Source organism: Callorhinus ursinus, unplaced genomic scaffold (assembly GCF_003265705.2).
Source record: "Callorhinus ursinus isolate GAN/ISIS: 27379988/994484 unplaced genomic scaffold, GSC_fseal_2.0 scaffold62, whole genome shotgun sequence".
Taxonomy (NCBI): Eukaryota; Metazoa; Chordata; class Mammalia; order Carnivora; family Otariidae; genus Callorhinus; species Callorhinus ursinus.
In genome coordinates, this window is record NW_027397124.1 from 8,544,864 (window position 1) to 8,560,623 (window position 15,760).

The 15,760-nt window shown below is 39.4% G+C and overlaps 1 protein-coding gene across 6 annotated transcripts in view; it reads left to right on the forward strand.

Moving 5' to 3' along the window:
* The window catches only part of MKX (mohawk homeobox), a 60,904-nt gene extending 45,448 nt beyond the window's left edge, over positions 1–15,456 (forward strand). For 4 of the 6 annotated variants that reach the window (XM_073885482.1, XM_073885483.1, XM_025885772.2 and 1 more), the window contains exons 6-7: positions 14,928–14,961; positions 15,088–15,456. In XM_073885482.1, the coding sequence (XP_073741583.1) occupies positions 14,928–14,961; positions 15,088–15,274 (221 nt within the window). In that variant the 3' untranslated portion in view covers positions 15,275–15,456. The remainder of the gene's footprint in view (positions 1–14,927; positions 14,962–15,087) is intronic. The other 2 variants (XM_073885486.1, XM_073885485.1) reach the window with 2 other exon arrangements.
* The last annotated feature ends 304 nt before the right edge of the window (positions 15,457–15,760 follow it).

Consider the following 15,760-nt stretch of genomic DNA (forward strand, 5'->3'; position numbering starts at 1 on the left):
TATAAGATGCGTTCAGTAAATGTTTGCTATGTGACCCATGGACTCATGAACAAGTAAAGACAACTTGGAGAAGAGCAAATTCTGTTACACTTAAAATTAAAAGATCTGGCTTCTAGTACTGGCCCTATTGTTTACTAACAATTTGGCCTTGGACCTATCAGTCATTTTTTCTCAGTCTCAATTTCCATATTCTAAAATAGGGGGAATGATAGGTATACACAAAAAGGAAATGAGATAAATTGCACACTTATGACTTACAAGTGTCCAGTAAATATTTTCATCACCTGAATTATGTTAACTTGACCTAGCCCTTAATTATGCCCCAAAATGGCAGGGAGGATTTGGGGGGATAAAATGATACATATAAAGTATAATTTTCCATTTGACACAAAAAGATAATTTGGTTTTCACTTGGATAAGTTCAGATTCACTATAATGTAGTTGCACATTCTCTATCAAAGTGCCAGCCAGCCAAAGATGGCAAAAAAAATTTTTCAAGAAAAATCAAATATTTCTCCCATTCTGCCATGCAGTGGGAAGAACTTTTTAATAATTATCAGTCTCTTTGTAAAATATCAGGAGTATTTAGAATAATCTATTCATTCTTGCTCCAATCAAGAATTTAGAGATATCAAGTTCAGCTGTTTAAGATGAAGCCGTGGTACAATTAAGGTCTTTTAAATATGATTTAAGTCGTTATTTTATTCCTTGTGAAAAGGACAGGTATACCAGTTAGTTAGATCTTCATAGAAAATCCTTAATGACAAATATTAGAGAAGTAGCTTGTAAGAATTGGGAATTTCCAAAGCTGTTTCCCCAAATTCAAGTGCTATATTCTATTGTAATGGCCTTCACATGTAAAACTTTCTCCAAGAATTTAGGAGTAAACACTACAACATACCTGTATGATTGCATGGGTAACACATGTAAGCCACTGGTCCAATAGCTATTACATGTGTCAGCCCCAAAATGAGCAGCAAAAGACCAGTTGCTGACATAATCCTGGAATTTGCCTTGGTATGCTCATTCTCACTCTCACCAAAGATTCCATCCTCATGTTTTGCATATTATGGCTACCAAGCAACTGAAGTGATATTCTCCAAGCCATTGCAAAACCGAAGCCTTCATAATATGCAGTCTTGCTCCTGTGATGATTCTCCACACATGAGCATCATAGACATAACATGGCTGCCCTTGACCCAGCTTAGATAATTCAAATACAGAAGCTCTTTTGAATTGTTGTGTTATTTGTTATCTGCTCCACTTCAAGGTAAATCTTCCACATTCGTCAAAAGTTGCTGCCACTGCAGAGTATTTCCAATTGTAGAATAATTGTAGCTGTTATGTAGTGAGTATTACTGGGTGCCTTGTGTCTTACAGTGATTATTTCTAATTTCTACAAGAGTCCTCATTGTTCAATATTTTTTGTATCTATTTTATAGATGAAAAAAATGAGGCTCAGAGAGATTAGGTGTAACTTGCCCCAGTTCTGCTAATATGCAGCAGAACTGGGATTCAGACCCCAAGCTTTTGCTTCCAAATCTACTCTCCTTCCAGTGTACCTTACTGTTGGGGGAATCAAGTGTGGTTAAATGAAGGTACCTTCCACAGTTTGCACTGATGAGCAAAGAACAGGTGTACTCAATTCATGATAAACCAAAACGAAGACACGAATCCCATTAAAAGCAGCAGGAGGAATTAAGTAACTAATGGTTTATTCTTTCTGTGCCTCAAAGACTGCTAAAATTAGCTTGGAATTCCATTTGAAAAATTCTTCAATTAATCATAAATTCTGATTCCCGTTTCTAAAGCAAAATTTTGGTAGATGTTTCCAACACTTGCCCCACGCAACTCCCCTTACTTCCTCTTTTCTTCAGTGTAAAAACAATCTCTTTTCTATTTCTGGACCCACTTTCTGCTTTTACTAGCCCTGCCAATTCTTATTATTATAAGGATTAGTTGTGTGAATAATTAATAAAATGCATTTTCACCAAGGGCTTTTTATCACTGCTCATCTTTCATTTCTTTATTCTTCTCCTAGGAGCTCCTGTAAGTCAACTCAAATACAGATTTCTTGCTTCTTTCACTTTGAGATTATTATTGGCCATCTTCTTGTCCAAGTAAGAATCAATGTATTATGTTGTCTAATAAACTATCTTATAGAATGGCTTTTATAAGCCTCCTAACATAGGCTGCAAATCAACTGGGTAATGTATCCAGCTACTTCAAGTTTGGAAAATAAGAGAAATACTTTTTCTGAAAAGCTTTGCTGCCCAACTCCACCTTCTTCCCTCCTATTCTCATCTTATGCTGAGGGCTGTATAATTAACTGCTGCCCTAAAGCCTGAAACAATGGCTCACTTCTTCATGTGTGTTTTGTAATGTCCTGTGTTCAGCTCCCTTTGTGGGTGGCCTGGGAGGGATGGTTACTCCTCCTATGCTTCAGCTCCTTTGGCTTTGGACCCATGTGTGAACTGTATGCATAACAGAGAGTGGTGCACTCATGCTGGGCGTTAACTGGGTGTGCTTCTAAGTAGATAGGCATCTGAAATAATAGATGTCACAAACAGTGGTGCTGTGGCACTTTTCTAAGTCCAGGGGTCTTCACAGCTCTTGATTTCTTGTGAAAAACTAGTCTGCCCTGGTATACCAACCCCTCTTGCTTTCACCTCCTGAGTGTGGAAAAGTGACTAGAACTACCACATCCTATTAGGAAGGGGAGAGAGCCACTTACCTACAAGATCTTGGAAATCTTATAAAGGAATGTATGGTTTTCCTGGCTGTTATTAGCCTTCCCTACCCTCACCCCCCAAAAGGGTAATTTTTTTGTGCTTTCATGATGAAAATATGTAGTTTGTTTACTCTTATGTATGAGAGCCAGGTTCCTTTATATAATACTTTGATTCAAGGCAATAATTACTGTCTTTTTCTCATTGCTGATTCATCATATATTTCTGGATGTCTGGAGAGAATTTAGAATTAGAGAATTTAATTTTTAAATTATTTTTGAGAATGTATAGTGTATTCCATCACCAGAAACAAAAATGCAGATATGTGGATCTAGTTTGTTCTGGAAATGTAACTTTTGCTTTCTTTTCCTTTTTGCACAGCCTTCTGCCTTTTCCCTCCCTTTCTCTCTTTTGTTTAAAATTGGTTTATATTATTGATTGTTAAAATAGTACATTTCTCTCTAAAGTTTCAAAGAGTATGGGAAAAGGTAGAAAATATAAGGAATAGGAGAGGATTACTTTTAGCCTAGAGAAAGTATTAGGTTAATTGTTCCTTTCTCTAAATCAACAAATTTTTTTAAAGATTTTATTTATTTGACAAAGAGAGAGACACAGTGAGAGAGGGAACACAAGAGGGGGAGTGGGAGAGGGAGAAGCAGGCTTCCCACGGAGCAGGGAGCCCGATGTGGGACTCGATCCCAGGACCTGGGGATCATGACCTGAGCTGAGGGCAGACGCTTAACGACTGAGCCACCCAGGCGCCCCTAAATCGATAATTTTTAATGACTAAAGTAAATGTTTTCTTTTTTATTTTTCAGGTGCCTTATTTACTTATAACAGCATATGACATTTATAAGACAATATGTATGGCAGCTGCTTGCATTTAAATATATTTAAATCATGAAAACATGCCATTCTTTTGTATTTACATTTTCATGGAATGGCTTTGCAAGAATTTTATACTTGTTCTGTCCTTTCGTGGTAGTCATTGAGCTCTGGTGTTTTGTTTTGTTTTGTTTTGTTTGATGTACGAACATAAGGGTGCTTGCTTTCTCTTTATCATTTCTTCGTTTCCATGCTTAAGTACTATATTTTTAATATCTTGTGATGCTCACAGAAGTACCCTTCTTGCATATTACATTCCTTAAGCATTGGTGTGAAACCTTATTATTTTAGACTTGCTACACATCTGATTCTGGTAGGCCGTTGGCAGTGGTGGTCTCAGCATAGGATGGGTCTGTGTGCTCTGGGGAAAGAACATTCTCGGCTCATGCTCCCGCAGACACCCAGCCAAGAGTTGTTCTCAGTTTTCAGCCTGCCCATCCACCATTAGGTGGATTTGAAATGACCACCATTAGTACTTTGGTTCTCTTCAGTCCTTTGGTCCAAGGTGCTCTGACATTCTGCCATTCTTTAAGAGCAAAGCCATCGGCATGCCTGGACAGGATCCTCTCACAATCCTTCTTCACAACTGTATTCAACATCATGACCACTGCATTCAGTTTTAGTGATTTTGGCCTTGGTGGTGGCCTGCTTTTTGCATAGTGGTTCTGTACCCCTTATACTTGTTCCTCTTTAGAGATCATATAGCTCCAGCTACGTCTCAGGGTTGCTGTAAAAATAACATTAAAAATAGCCAAAAAATGTTTGTAAAACCTCATCACTATGTTGATGTATAATAAAACAATGCTCTGTTCTTTTTGAGGCAGGCCTGAATAAAACATTCTACTAAGGGCAGCAGAAACTAAGTTTACTTTAGTTTAAAAAAGCTTATTATCCTACCCTAGAAAGAAAAAATTCTATGTTAGGTTGAATAATTAGTTTTTGATGACCCCTTGTGGATTACTATCTGTCACCCTATTTTCCCAAAGGAAAGATAAAAAAAACACAAGAGTTTCAAAAATAAAAGGCCCCACCATCACAGCAATATAGAGCTGGGCCAACATGTTTATTTTCAAAATAGAAAACACAGATCTTATAACAGTATATTGTTACCATCGCTGTTCCAATTAGAAGAAGGAGGATGATTTGATTATTCTGAAGTATTCTGTAATACATTACAGTGAAAATCTTGGGTTTCTTTATTCTCCAGTTTGTATTTGTAATGACTGTCCCTGAATTATATGTCATAGTATATTAAAAATTATAATAACTGGGGGAAAAGCAATGCAAGAAAGTAAAATGTTTTACCACCCCCCGCCCCCGCAAAAAGGCATTCTTAGTGGTATTATATTCCTGTTTCAGCAAAAGTTGACACAATGAAAATTATCTCTGAAACCCATAACTGAACAATATTTTCCAACAATAATGTTATATCTCCTATTCACATGAAGGTAGACTCAAGAACTTGGTTTGTTAAATACAGCCTTGTTATTTGACCCTTGTTGGAATACTAAGAACCCATAATGATTTTTGAAAAATACCGACTAAATTCTGCCTTATGCTGCTGCTACCCTGGAGTGAACCCCCAGGAATTCCAGCACTAAACACAGTCTAATGCCCCACAGCAGTTTTTCTCCAGGGGCAGCCCTTTCCTCATCTACATTAGAGCATCCCGGCAGCTCATTCAAAGGCACATTCCTTAGCATCTCTGTGACCTACAGAATCGCGTTCCGAGATGGGATCCAGGAGCCTGCCCTTTTGAGAAGTTCCCTTGTGTATGTTATTCTCCTCTCTACAGCATTTCAAGAAGATGGGTTAGAGGCTAGGGTGTGATAGCGGAAACCGCACGTGAAGCTAGCACCTCTGTGGCACTTGGAGCAGCCCCTGTGACTGGTTAAGGATGACGGACAGTGTTGCTTCTTTACTTCAGGAATCATGATGCCATAGCCTTTACTATGGGCCAGGAACTGTTCCAAGAGTTTAACGCTCACAACCTCGTTTAACCCTCACAGCAACCCAGGGAAGTAAGTGTTACTGTTGTCCCCATTCTGTAGGGGAAGACACTTAGACACAGGTGTGCACAACTAACTTGCCCAAGGTCACGTAGCTAGTGAGTCGGCTATTTTCCTGTGGTCCCAGGACACATCCTGTGCTTCTACAAATTGTGGTACAAAAAGATGGTTTTTGATCTATCTATGATTTTGCTTTCCCTCCAAACAGAGCAACTTGTTACTATTCAGCCATTTGTCCCCCATTTTTTTTTCCTGGAAATCTCTTGTATTCTAAATTTAGGTGATAATAGTGGAGTAGGATCTGTATGCTATCAGAATTTAATAAATGCTTTGGGATGTAGGTTCCTGGGCAAAATTTAGAGTAGATACTTCTGGCAAGATTTAAATGGGGCGGGGGAGGGATTTGGTATTTCCTTGATCAAAACAGGTCATCAGAAGACCTTTAGACTAGGAGTTCTCTGGGACCTCCAGCAGCAACCAAGGCCATGGAAGGCATTTTATCTCCCCTTTACACCTAGTTCCTTTTTTAAATTCGCATGCTCTTCAATACTATCAGCAAAAATCTTCCCAGTCTTCATTTCAAAGCCCCTCCTCACCCTACTTTAGACTTTAAATGACTGTTTCTGAAATGAAAAGCGGAAAATCACAGAACCTTTAAATGTGGAAATGTGTGAACATAGAACACTGACATGCCAAGCACAGTTTTAACATTTTAAGTGTATTAAGAACATTGAAATGTATTTGAAAAGTAGGACTGTAATCCTGTTCATCTTATGTCTAAAATATGTTTCTTTTCTATTAATAAATACAGCAGATGAACTGTGGGTAGAGAAGCGGTCATTTGCTACTCCTCGGAAAGATCCAAGAAGTTTGTGAGCGTCATCTCTTTTATTGTGTCATTTCTGGTGTTAATGCAGTCAGACAGGTTTAAAAGCAAGGTCTCCTCATCTCAAGTGCCATTTCTGGAGATGGTAATTTGAGGAATTTGAAAAACATGGCAAAAATGTGAGCCAATTCAAAGATACACTGTGGTTCATATATCTAAGGAAAAGTACTTTTTAATGGTTTTTCAGAGATACTGAAGAGCTTGAAAATACATAGATGGAGCCAGACTCTCCAGCCAGTTTCTAGATTATTACAAATGCATATTTTTCCATTTCCTGTTGCTGATGAAAGACATATTAATACTTCATAACCTAACACTATACAAAGATATATATTCATTAAACAAGTCAACCTTCTAGAACTGCAATGTAGCAGCTATAAAATTGATCTTGGGAGAAAGAGTTCTTGTGCTATTGAAGAACTTAGGGGATGAATATCAATATCAACTTTGGGCCAAAATTAAGGTTAGCTAAGAATTGGTAAGTCCATCCAGTTTTCAAAACTAGTAGCCCAACTGGCATGCAAAAGGAGTGCTTTTATAAACAATTAATGCTCCTTGCAACACACAGACACACACACAAGTTATTCATGCATAGTTAGGAAGTCATTTTCTGAGACTTTGGCTGGAAACCTAGCTTTCATGGATGAAGCATTTTGGGTAACATCTCCAGTATTCCCCTTGAGAAAAATGAAGTAATGAAATCCATTAGACACTTAAAGTTTGCAGCTCTTCTTTCATGTGGCTCCAGTATTCTTTGTCTTGGCATGTTGTGATAGTTTGGCACAAAATAGCATCAGAAAATCCATTTTGTCCTTGAAGATGATAGATTCTGCACACTTAATCCATTAATCTGAGCTGATGGGCTTTGCCCAGAGTTAAAATATTTTGTTCTTACATAATGGTTTTCTTATTAAATCTCTGAACAATACTAATTTTTCTGGTGACTACATTCAACCCCATATCTAAATGTAAAAAGTAAAGTGAGAGAGGAGGTTAATTTTTTTATTTTATTTTACAAGGGTTCATATAGTGCTTGAAGGTATACGTGCTCAAGCTCTCTTCTGTTTTAAAAAATATTCAATCATGTTGTCCTCAGAAGAAGTGTATCATTATAGTACTGTTAGCCCCATTACAAAGGTGAGAAAGTTGAAGTCAAGCAGCTGGTCAGCAGTCAAACAGATAGTAAGTGGTAGAGCAGGGGGTCCATCTCCTGCTGTCTGGTTCCAGGGTCTGGGCTCTCCAACCACTGCCCTAGGCTGCCTCTGTGCCTCATACCAGACCACCCTCGTAGTTAATAACGATGAGCTAAGAACAGAAATGAGAATATTTAACATTTCCAGACCCCCTTTCTGGTCACTCACCAACAATTTCCTCCCCACAGACTGGTTTCTAATTTTCAAAGTGAAGTTTCAGACTGAAAGTTTTAGACTTTGGGAAGGTGGAGTCTTTGAGATCACAGAGGAACAATCTTGGTAGATGGGATCATGCAGAACAACTTAGCATCGAGAATATTTAATATATTTAGTGAAAAAGATTGAAAGTGAAGTTGAGACGTTATAACTGGGTGGTACTCTGCTTATTTGAAAAGTTACTTTCAAATTATAAATCCCACTTCCTACACCTTTAATCCTCCAGCCTAGATTGATGAGGTCAGAATACCTGTGCATTTTACAGTAACAAAGGTACCACTTGGAATTAACAAGGAGCCATTAGTCTCAAGGTCTTATGCTCTGCCTAATAAGGAGGGCCATCAAGGCCACTACTCCATAACTGATAAGGAGCCAAGCCACACTCTCACAGGTTTGCACACAGACATGGGTTACTACTGGAACAGTGAAGAGTGTTGTTGTTAATGGAAGTATAACCTGTCGTGAAAGCTTTGAGATGTCAGCTTACCCCTACCCTGACCGAGGAGCTCTTCGCTATTGGTCCAGAAGAGAGGGGTGTGGTTTCTAATTTTTATTTCCTGGCAGGAGTTAGAGGAGATGATGCATTGACAGAGAGGCAGCCGAAGGTGGGGATCCTGTGGATCCAGGACATCTGGGCATCATTAGCCATAGTGAGGGGCCAGCCCACATGAGAGGTAGCAGGAAGGAAAAGAATCTTTGGCCAGATGGTCGAAGTCATGGCTGGAGGAAACACTGGCTTAATTTTTGGAAAAGACTTTTCTTCAAACTCTGAAATGATTTTGGAAGCCATTCATTCTTTAAGGGCTCAGGATAAATAATTGAGCTAGTATATTGCAAAAAGGAAAAAAAAAATACTAACTCTGTCCATGAAGATGAGGTGGGTTTCATTTATAACTCTCACTATTCAGAAAGCTTGCAAAACTCTCGCCCCACCACCCATCTCAGGCTGTCAAAACTCAGCCTCCAGTAACTCTTCTGCGAGCAGTGTCCTTGATGCTCACCAGGTTCAGCTGCGATCTCTTACTGCCATGCACAAGTTTTAAAGTAGACCTCACTTTTGGTTGTAGTAGAACTGGAAGAAGCTGTTCCGTCATCAACGGATACATGTTGCAGGTTGTTGGGTATTTCTTTCCTTCCTGCTGGGGCACACATCACTTAGAATGATTTATTGTTACTCATTCAGAAGCTCTGCTTACCCCAAAGAGAGGCTAACCACAAAAATTTCCTCTAAAAGTGATGCAGCCACAGCTGTCTAGGAGTTATTTAGCAGTAATTCACTCTGGGCAATAGAAGAGTGATTATAAGGATATCGCGTCTATTAAAATGTCATAAAGCATGGGAGAGAGCTCAAGAGAGCTTAGAGTCCCTATTCTGTGATTTGGACAGATTTTTTTTATACTACAGATTAAATCAAAAGCAGAAAAAAAGTCTCTTTTTGCATCTCTGTGGTCTAAAATACTAACAAAAAGAACAGAAAAGGTGCTTAATAGATTTTTAATAGGTTGTCATTCGACAGGCTTTCTATGTAAACAGTGCATTAAGCCTTGTCACGGTCTTAGAAGGTGGCTTTGTCAACAGAGACCACTCGAATAATTGAATGCAGTAGGTAAAAACATGACCTTCAGAGTCGACTGATGTGATACTCACCACCCGCATTGCCAAACTGTGTCCTTTGCGAGTTTCTGGACCCCTCTAAGCTACAGTGTCATTTGGAAATAAGGCCCATGGTGCATTTCACAGGGTTATTGTAAGCATTTAACCAGATAACATTTTAGAGTTCCTGGCATAGTGCCTGGCATAAGAATAAGCATCCAATCAATGTTAGTAATTGTTATTTTTAAAGATAACCCCTTCTTGTAACATTTGAGTCTCTCAATATTCAAGTTTAAACTGGATGAAGCTGGATTTGAATTCTTCCAATCTGTTTATATTTCACAGGCAAAAACCACTGCCACATCAGGGAAGGCCACATGGTAGATTACTACCATATTTATTAACAAGATTACTATCTTATTTATTAATAAGGCGAAAGTCGAAGTTCAGTGAAAAAAGCAAACATGTACAGGATGACCCTATTTTTAAAAACATATATAAGCTTGCTTGAAAAGCCATATATTCAAATATTATATTAGTTATCCCTAAATTGCCTTTATTTTCTCTTTTACACTTTTCCCCAGATTTTCTGCAGTGAACCTGTATGACTTTTTATTAGAGAAACATAGCATATGTTATTTTTAAAAGGAAAGTGTAGAGTCCCAGTGGAACCAATCTGTATGTGTGTGTGTGACCCCCGCCTAGATCCAGTATGTAGGGAAGTAAGATAGAGACTGTGGAGGTGGGAGCAGGGAACCCCAGGGATCGCTCTGTCCATTTGGGGTAAGGTCCTGTAGATTTAGAGCCGTCGGCATTTCGTAAGCTTCAGAGAGATTTTCCATCTGCCCGGTTCGCCAGAGTCTTGTTCTTTATCTCAACTGTTCCAAGTATGTAAATAACTCCAGAAACTGATCTGGTGTCCTGGGGGCTCTTGGGACCTCTGAGATCAGAAACACACCAAACCCTGGCTGTCCGCATCAGCTGTCCCTAGTGATGGCCCCAAAACGGACACAGTGTGAAGGGCCGCAGTTGTCAAGCGTCTGGAGCTCTGACTCACTCCATTTCAATTTAGGGAAATATGTAGTATGTGATCTTTAGATTATTTAATTTTTAAAAATACTCATATTCTTTATTTACATTTCAGTGATGTGAGTTATTGCTCCACATTTGTGGAATATTTTTTAAACATTCCTAACTTCAGGGCTTATTGATAAAATTTGGAAAAAAATATTTCAGAGAAACAGATTTGGCCATATTTTTGTCTCTTTCTATGACCGTAACTCTTACTTCAGGAATATATCTCAGAACTAATACGTTTCTAAGTTGCATTTATCAAGGTCGAGTGGACACTTTGCCCACGGAGCTTGGTGCTTACACTTCTCGAATTGCAATAGAAGTGGTTTTCCGTATAATTGTTTCTCAACGTAACTTTATAAGGAAACACATGTCCAAACTGAGGATAGCCCCACTTTAAGTTTCAACATGGTTTGGGTTTTACGGCATCCAAGATTTTCCTAACTACGCACCTCTTTTTTTTTCTTTCCTTTTCTTTTTTGGTCTTAAAACACGCTCTTTTGGCTGGTTCAATAAGTTGTTCCTGCCAACCAGTTGCTTTTATGGTAATTGACAGCGTAGCTGATTTTTGGAACCTTAGAATCTAAAAAGGCATTTTAGCTCAGACTTCGGAGAGGCCCAGCCAAGCTACTTGCAGAGTGAGAGATACAGCTGAGCTGAATGTAGGGCAGTCAGACCCTAAGTCTGTGCATGTTAATTAACAGCAGTGAAATGTCTGCTCTTGCTCAGACTTAAGATTTCTGTCTTTTCAGCAGCACTCAGAATCCTTCCCTCTCCTGTCAGATTGTGACTGGATGCCTGCTCCTGGACAGGAGCCAGTGAGACCACCTGTCTGCAGTGGGCAGAAGTGGTGTGAGCCCCCTGAGCACTGGTGGTGGGTCAGTAGACCCACCACACCTATCTATTGGCTGAAAAGACACAAAATACTTGGATCAGATAAGAGCCAGCAAGTTTACACTTCAAAAAGAAAAAAAGCATAAGAAAAAAAAAAGTCTTCACCTTTAATAGAGTTATTTACTATAAGGAGTTAGATTGTAAGGACTAGAAAAACAATCTTCCCAAACCACCGGATCTTTATTGTCCTTTGCTTTCCTACAAAAGCACAAATGTTTCAGAGTAAAAGGACCCCTGTTTGCTATCTTCCTTCTGCTAGTTCTTCTGGGAACTAGAACGCACTACTCTGCAGGAGGTGGCTCTTGGATGCCTAATATCCTAGTGACACCGGGCAACCCACCAATAACAGCAACAGCAAAAGCATGCCCTTCTAACACCAATTTATGTTTTGAACCAAAAGCACCCTGGACACAGAGACTCTCCCCACCCCCCTCCGCCCCAAATAGTAGTAGTCACCTCTTTCTTGTTGGTTTGAAATGTTTGACATTGAGCTTTGTTACACACTGTTTTCGCATTGCTCTTGATAGAGAAGCAAAATGTCTCTTCTATTTATTGCTTTTTACGAAGACCTTTCTTCCGTTGCTGGGAAAAGAACCTGAATCCATACCTAATGACACTGAACGTACCCATCAGCTTTAGAAATAAAACGCAGGATGTAGTCTTTTGAATGCTGCTGGGGACATTGTTGAAATTCGTGAAACTAAGAACACCCGCACAGGGATTGGAATCTATGTTTTACACTTCAAAGGTATTTTCATAGGCACCACACTGTAAAACACATACACCCAAGGAGTAAGCAGAATTTTATAATTTCACAGTTGGCTGTAGTCAGCTTGTTTCTCTGTGGAACGAGTTCAGGGAGGCAGCCGCCTTTGATGGGGCTGCAGGACATACAAGTTCACACGTCCTCTTAAATAGAAGCTCTCCATGGACCTTAACAGTGAATTCCATGCTCTCCTTTCGCAGGCAGGCTCCACTCACTTATGGCATTTCTGGGTTCTGTAACCCCTTACATATTTGATAGCCACAGGCTTCCTTCTTGTCTGTGCGGTAATCACTCTCGGGTAGACCGTTCAGGTAGGGAATCCAACTCTGGTCCCCTTTGAATATGTGAGACTGCTTTGTTTGTAAGCCAGAGCATCAGTTACATGGTCTTTTCTAAATTATGTTTTGTTATTTCCCTAATGTTATTTAAGCTTCATGGAACTTATTCTGCTTTTGCCAAGTCTTTCCATTGAATAAATATCTCCATAACCTATTGCTTCACTTTGGCAACAGAATTGTTGCAATTTGTGGGCAAAACTGAGCAAAAGCTTAACTCTTTTTTTTTTTCCTCTCTGTAAAATAGCCAGTGTTGCTGGCTTTCCTCCTCCTAAACAAAGGCCTTGACTCTGTTTTGGTAGTGCCTTGTCTCTGTCATTCTTGAGTAAAGATTTACAGATAATAGTACGAAACAAAGAATGACTTAACAGACATAACAGAGACATGCTATCCACATACAGAGTCACTAATACAAAATAAGCTAAGACACAAAGTGCTTAGTCTACTGCCTGGCACATAGGAAGTGATCCGTAAACTAGGATTATTAGAGTTCTGTGAATTAAAAACTGTCATTCCCTTCCTTCAATTACATAAGTTAATTGTATGATTCCAAAAATATCAAGAGCAACAGAAATATAGCTAACCATCCAGGCCAACCTAGTAGGGACCAGAAGATCCAGAGGGTGACCATCCAACTGCTCACAGATTGAGCTATTTCCCCCAAAGGACCCCTAAATGAAAGGAGATCAAAGAAAGGCACGTTTGTTGTTCTGTTTTGGGCCAGACACACAGCAACTCATTTATTCCTCATAACAATCTTGTCATTTATGCACTGTTTTTGTTTTGTTTGCCTGCCTTCTTCTTCTTCTTTTTTTTTTTTTTTTTTAAGCTCCCTGGGTCCCTGGGAAAGGTGGTACAAAAAGCCCATAGTGACCCATTATTTTACCCAGGTCCACACCAAGAGGCCTGACTCAGTATGCACTAACAGGCTTTTCTAATTCTTTTCCTTCCTAGAGGACACAGGAGTTTAGCTGCCTCATCTCCATGGACATATAATCATTTCCTCTTGACCATATCTTCCTTGGAAAATTTTATCCCGGTTACACTGTATTATGATCATGTTGATGCTCTTATTCTCAAGTCCCATGACTGTCTTAGAGCCCAGAACTGGAAAATTATGCCGCCTGACTTTACTAGCCTTGAGCATTGCAGAGGGGGAAAAAATGCCTTCAAAAATATTGGGTTGGGGAGATAAAACAAAAGGAGAGGATGGAGGGCAGGAAAAGACAGCTTTCCAAAAGCCATAGAACCAGAAGAAGGCCTTGAGTAAATATTGTGTTTTTCATGTTTCCTGTGTAGGGCAAAGTGCCTCATTCTGTAACTACTTGGTAATATTTATTGTTGTTTTTGATGATGATGGTGGTGGTGGTGGTGGTGGTGGTGGTGGTGGTGGTCGTGACTTAACCTAGTTTTGGGGTCTCGTAGGTTGATGGGTAGTCCCAACCCTGCTCCTTTGCCCCACTTCCCATGCCATGCTAGCAGGTCCTCTTTACCCTGTCTATATCTTTCCCTCCAGCATGTCTCTTTTTGTGTTGCCAATACCATATTCTTTTAGCCTAAAAGCTACCTAGAGAGATTTAATCAAGATCAATAGCCCATTTCATCTTTCTTGATATTGACGTTTGCTTTGGTAGACATTAGTGCCTGAGAGAGGGAGGAAATCTACACCAAAAGAGAGAGTGCATAAGCAAAGCTCACACCATAATGTTCATTTCCTGCAGTATGAGGGGTTCCTTTGCCACTAAAAGACTGGTGCCCTATTATTCTAATAGGGCCAGAAGTCCTGTGCTGCTACATTGAATCTGTCGCTCATTTGCTAGCTAGCCAGAGGGAACTGTTTGTCAGTCCCTTTTCTGAGAGAAAAGTTTGATTCCCGTGAAGTCATTCATAGAATATTGAACCAGAGGCACCCTGAAGTTCTAGGAACTCCCTTATTTTATAGTTGAGGAAACTGCATCCCAGACTTTGTGGAAACATCATAGCCTGTCCAAAGGTACACAGCAGGTGAGTGGGGGAGTGAGACCAGAACCTGACCGCAGGAAGAGTTAGCGTGCTTGTCCCTATACTGTTTGCCTCCTCATGAAAAAGCCCAATTTCTCAGAATAAATCGTCAGATTTTTGTATATCTATAGAAGCTATTTTGTATTTTATATTACCTTTTCCCATTTGCAGAGAGATTTCTTTTGTATCTTAATTTAAACTACTTTATCTTTGTAGAAAAAAAATTAACTGATTTTCAACCATATTTCCTAATGAGCTTCTATTCCTGGTCATTAATGATGCAACTCCAGAGATTAAAACCGAAAGAAAAAAAGAAAAATAATTGAATTTTTGCTTGTCTTTACAGACACTCTGGAAAATGGATCCAATAAGGACGACAGGTGAGAAATATGTTATTATCTGCCATTTGTGCTTTTCACTGATGGCATTTTCCATGTACACTGCAGTGAGTTTGATCATTTTCTTTTTTTTTCTTTCTTTCTTTTTTTTTTTTTGCTTAAATCCAGTGCAGCCAACAGGAAGGGACCAAGCAAGGATGACACTTACTGGAAGGAGATTAATGCAGCTATGGCATTAACCAATCTTGCACAGGGCAAAGACACCCTGCAGGGAACTACCAGCTGCATCATCCAGAAGTCGTCACATATAGCAGAAGTAAAGACCGTCAAAGTGCCACTGGCCCAGCCGTTTTAAGGGTTTGTCGCTTTTCAGACCAATGGCTGTTCTTCAAGTCAGTGTTTTCCCCTAAATCCTCTTCCTTAAGAGCCGAAGCAGAAGTGGAAATGACTCCCTATCAAACCTCTCCTTATTTTTAATTATCCTAACTAGATCATTTAGTTGCTTCTATAAAAGACATATAAATTATAAAAACTTCACTTTAATCAAAAATAGTAACTTATTTTATGTTACTCAAACTATGCATCGAGTGTCTGCATTGCCATTACAGTAAGTGCCTTGCTTCCCCAAAATCAGCCACAACGTGGGCATAGCGGAGTAGCTATGCCTCAAACGACACCACCACCATGCTTGTTAGTCTGTGTGTGTCACTCCAGACGGGCCTGTAACCATTCCAGGACTGAAGCCCACACTCGCTGAAAGTCCTCACGATGTATTCAGTAATTCACATGTTAAAACTTGGAAATCTATTCAGCCCAAATGAAACATTCCTCTAAAAAAAAA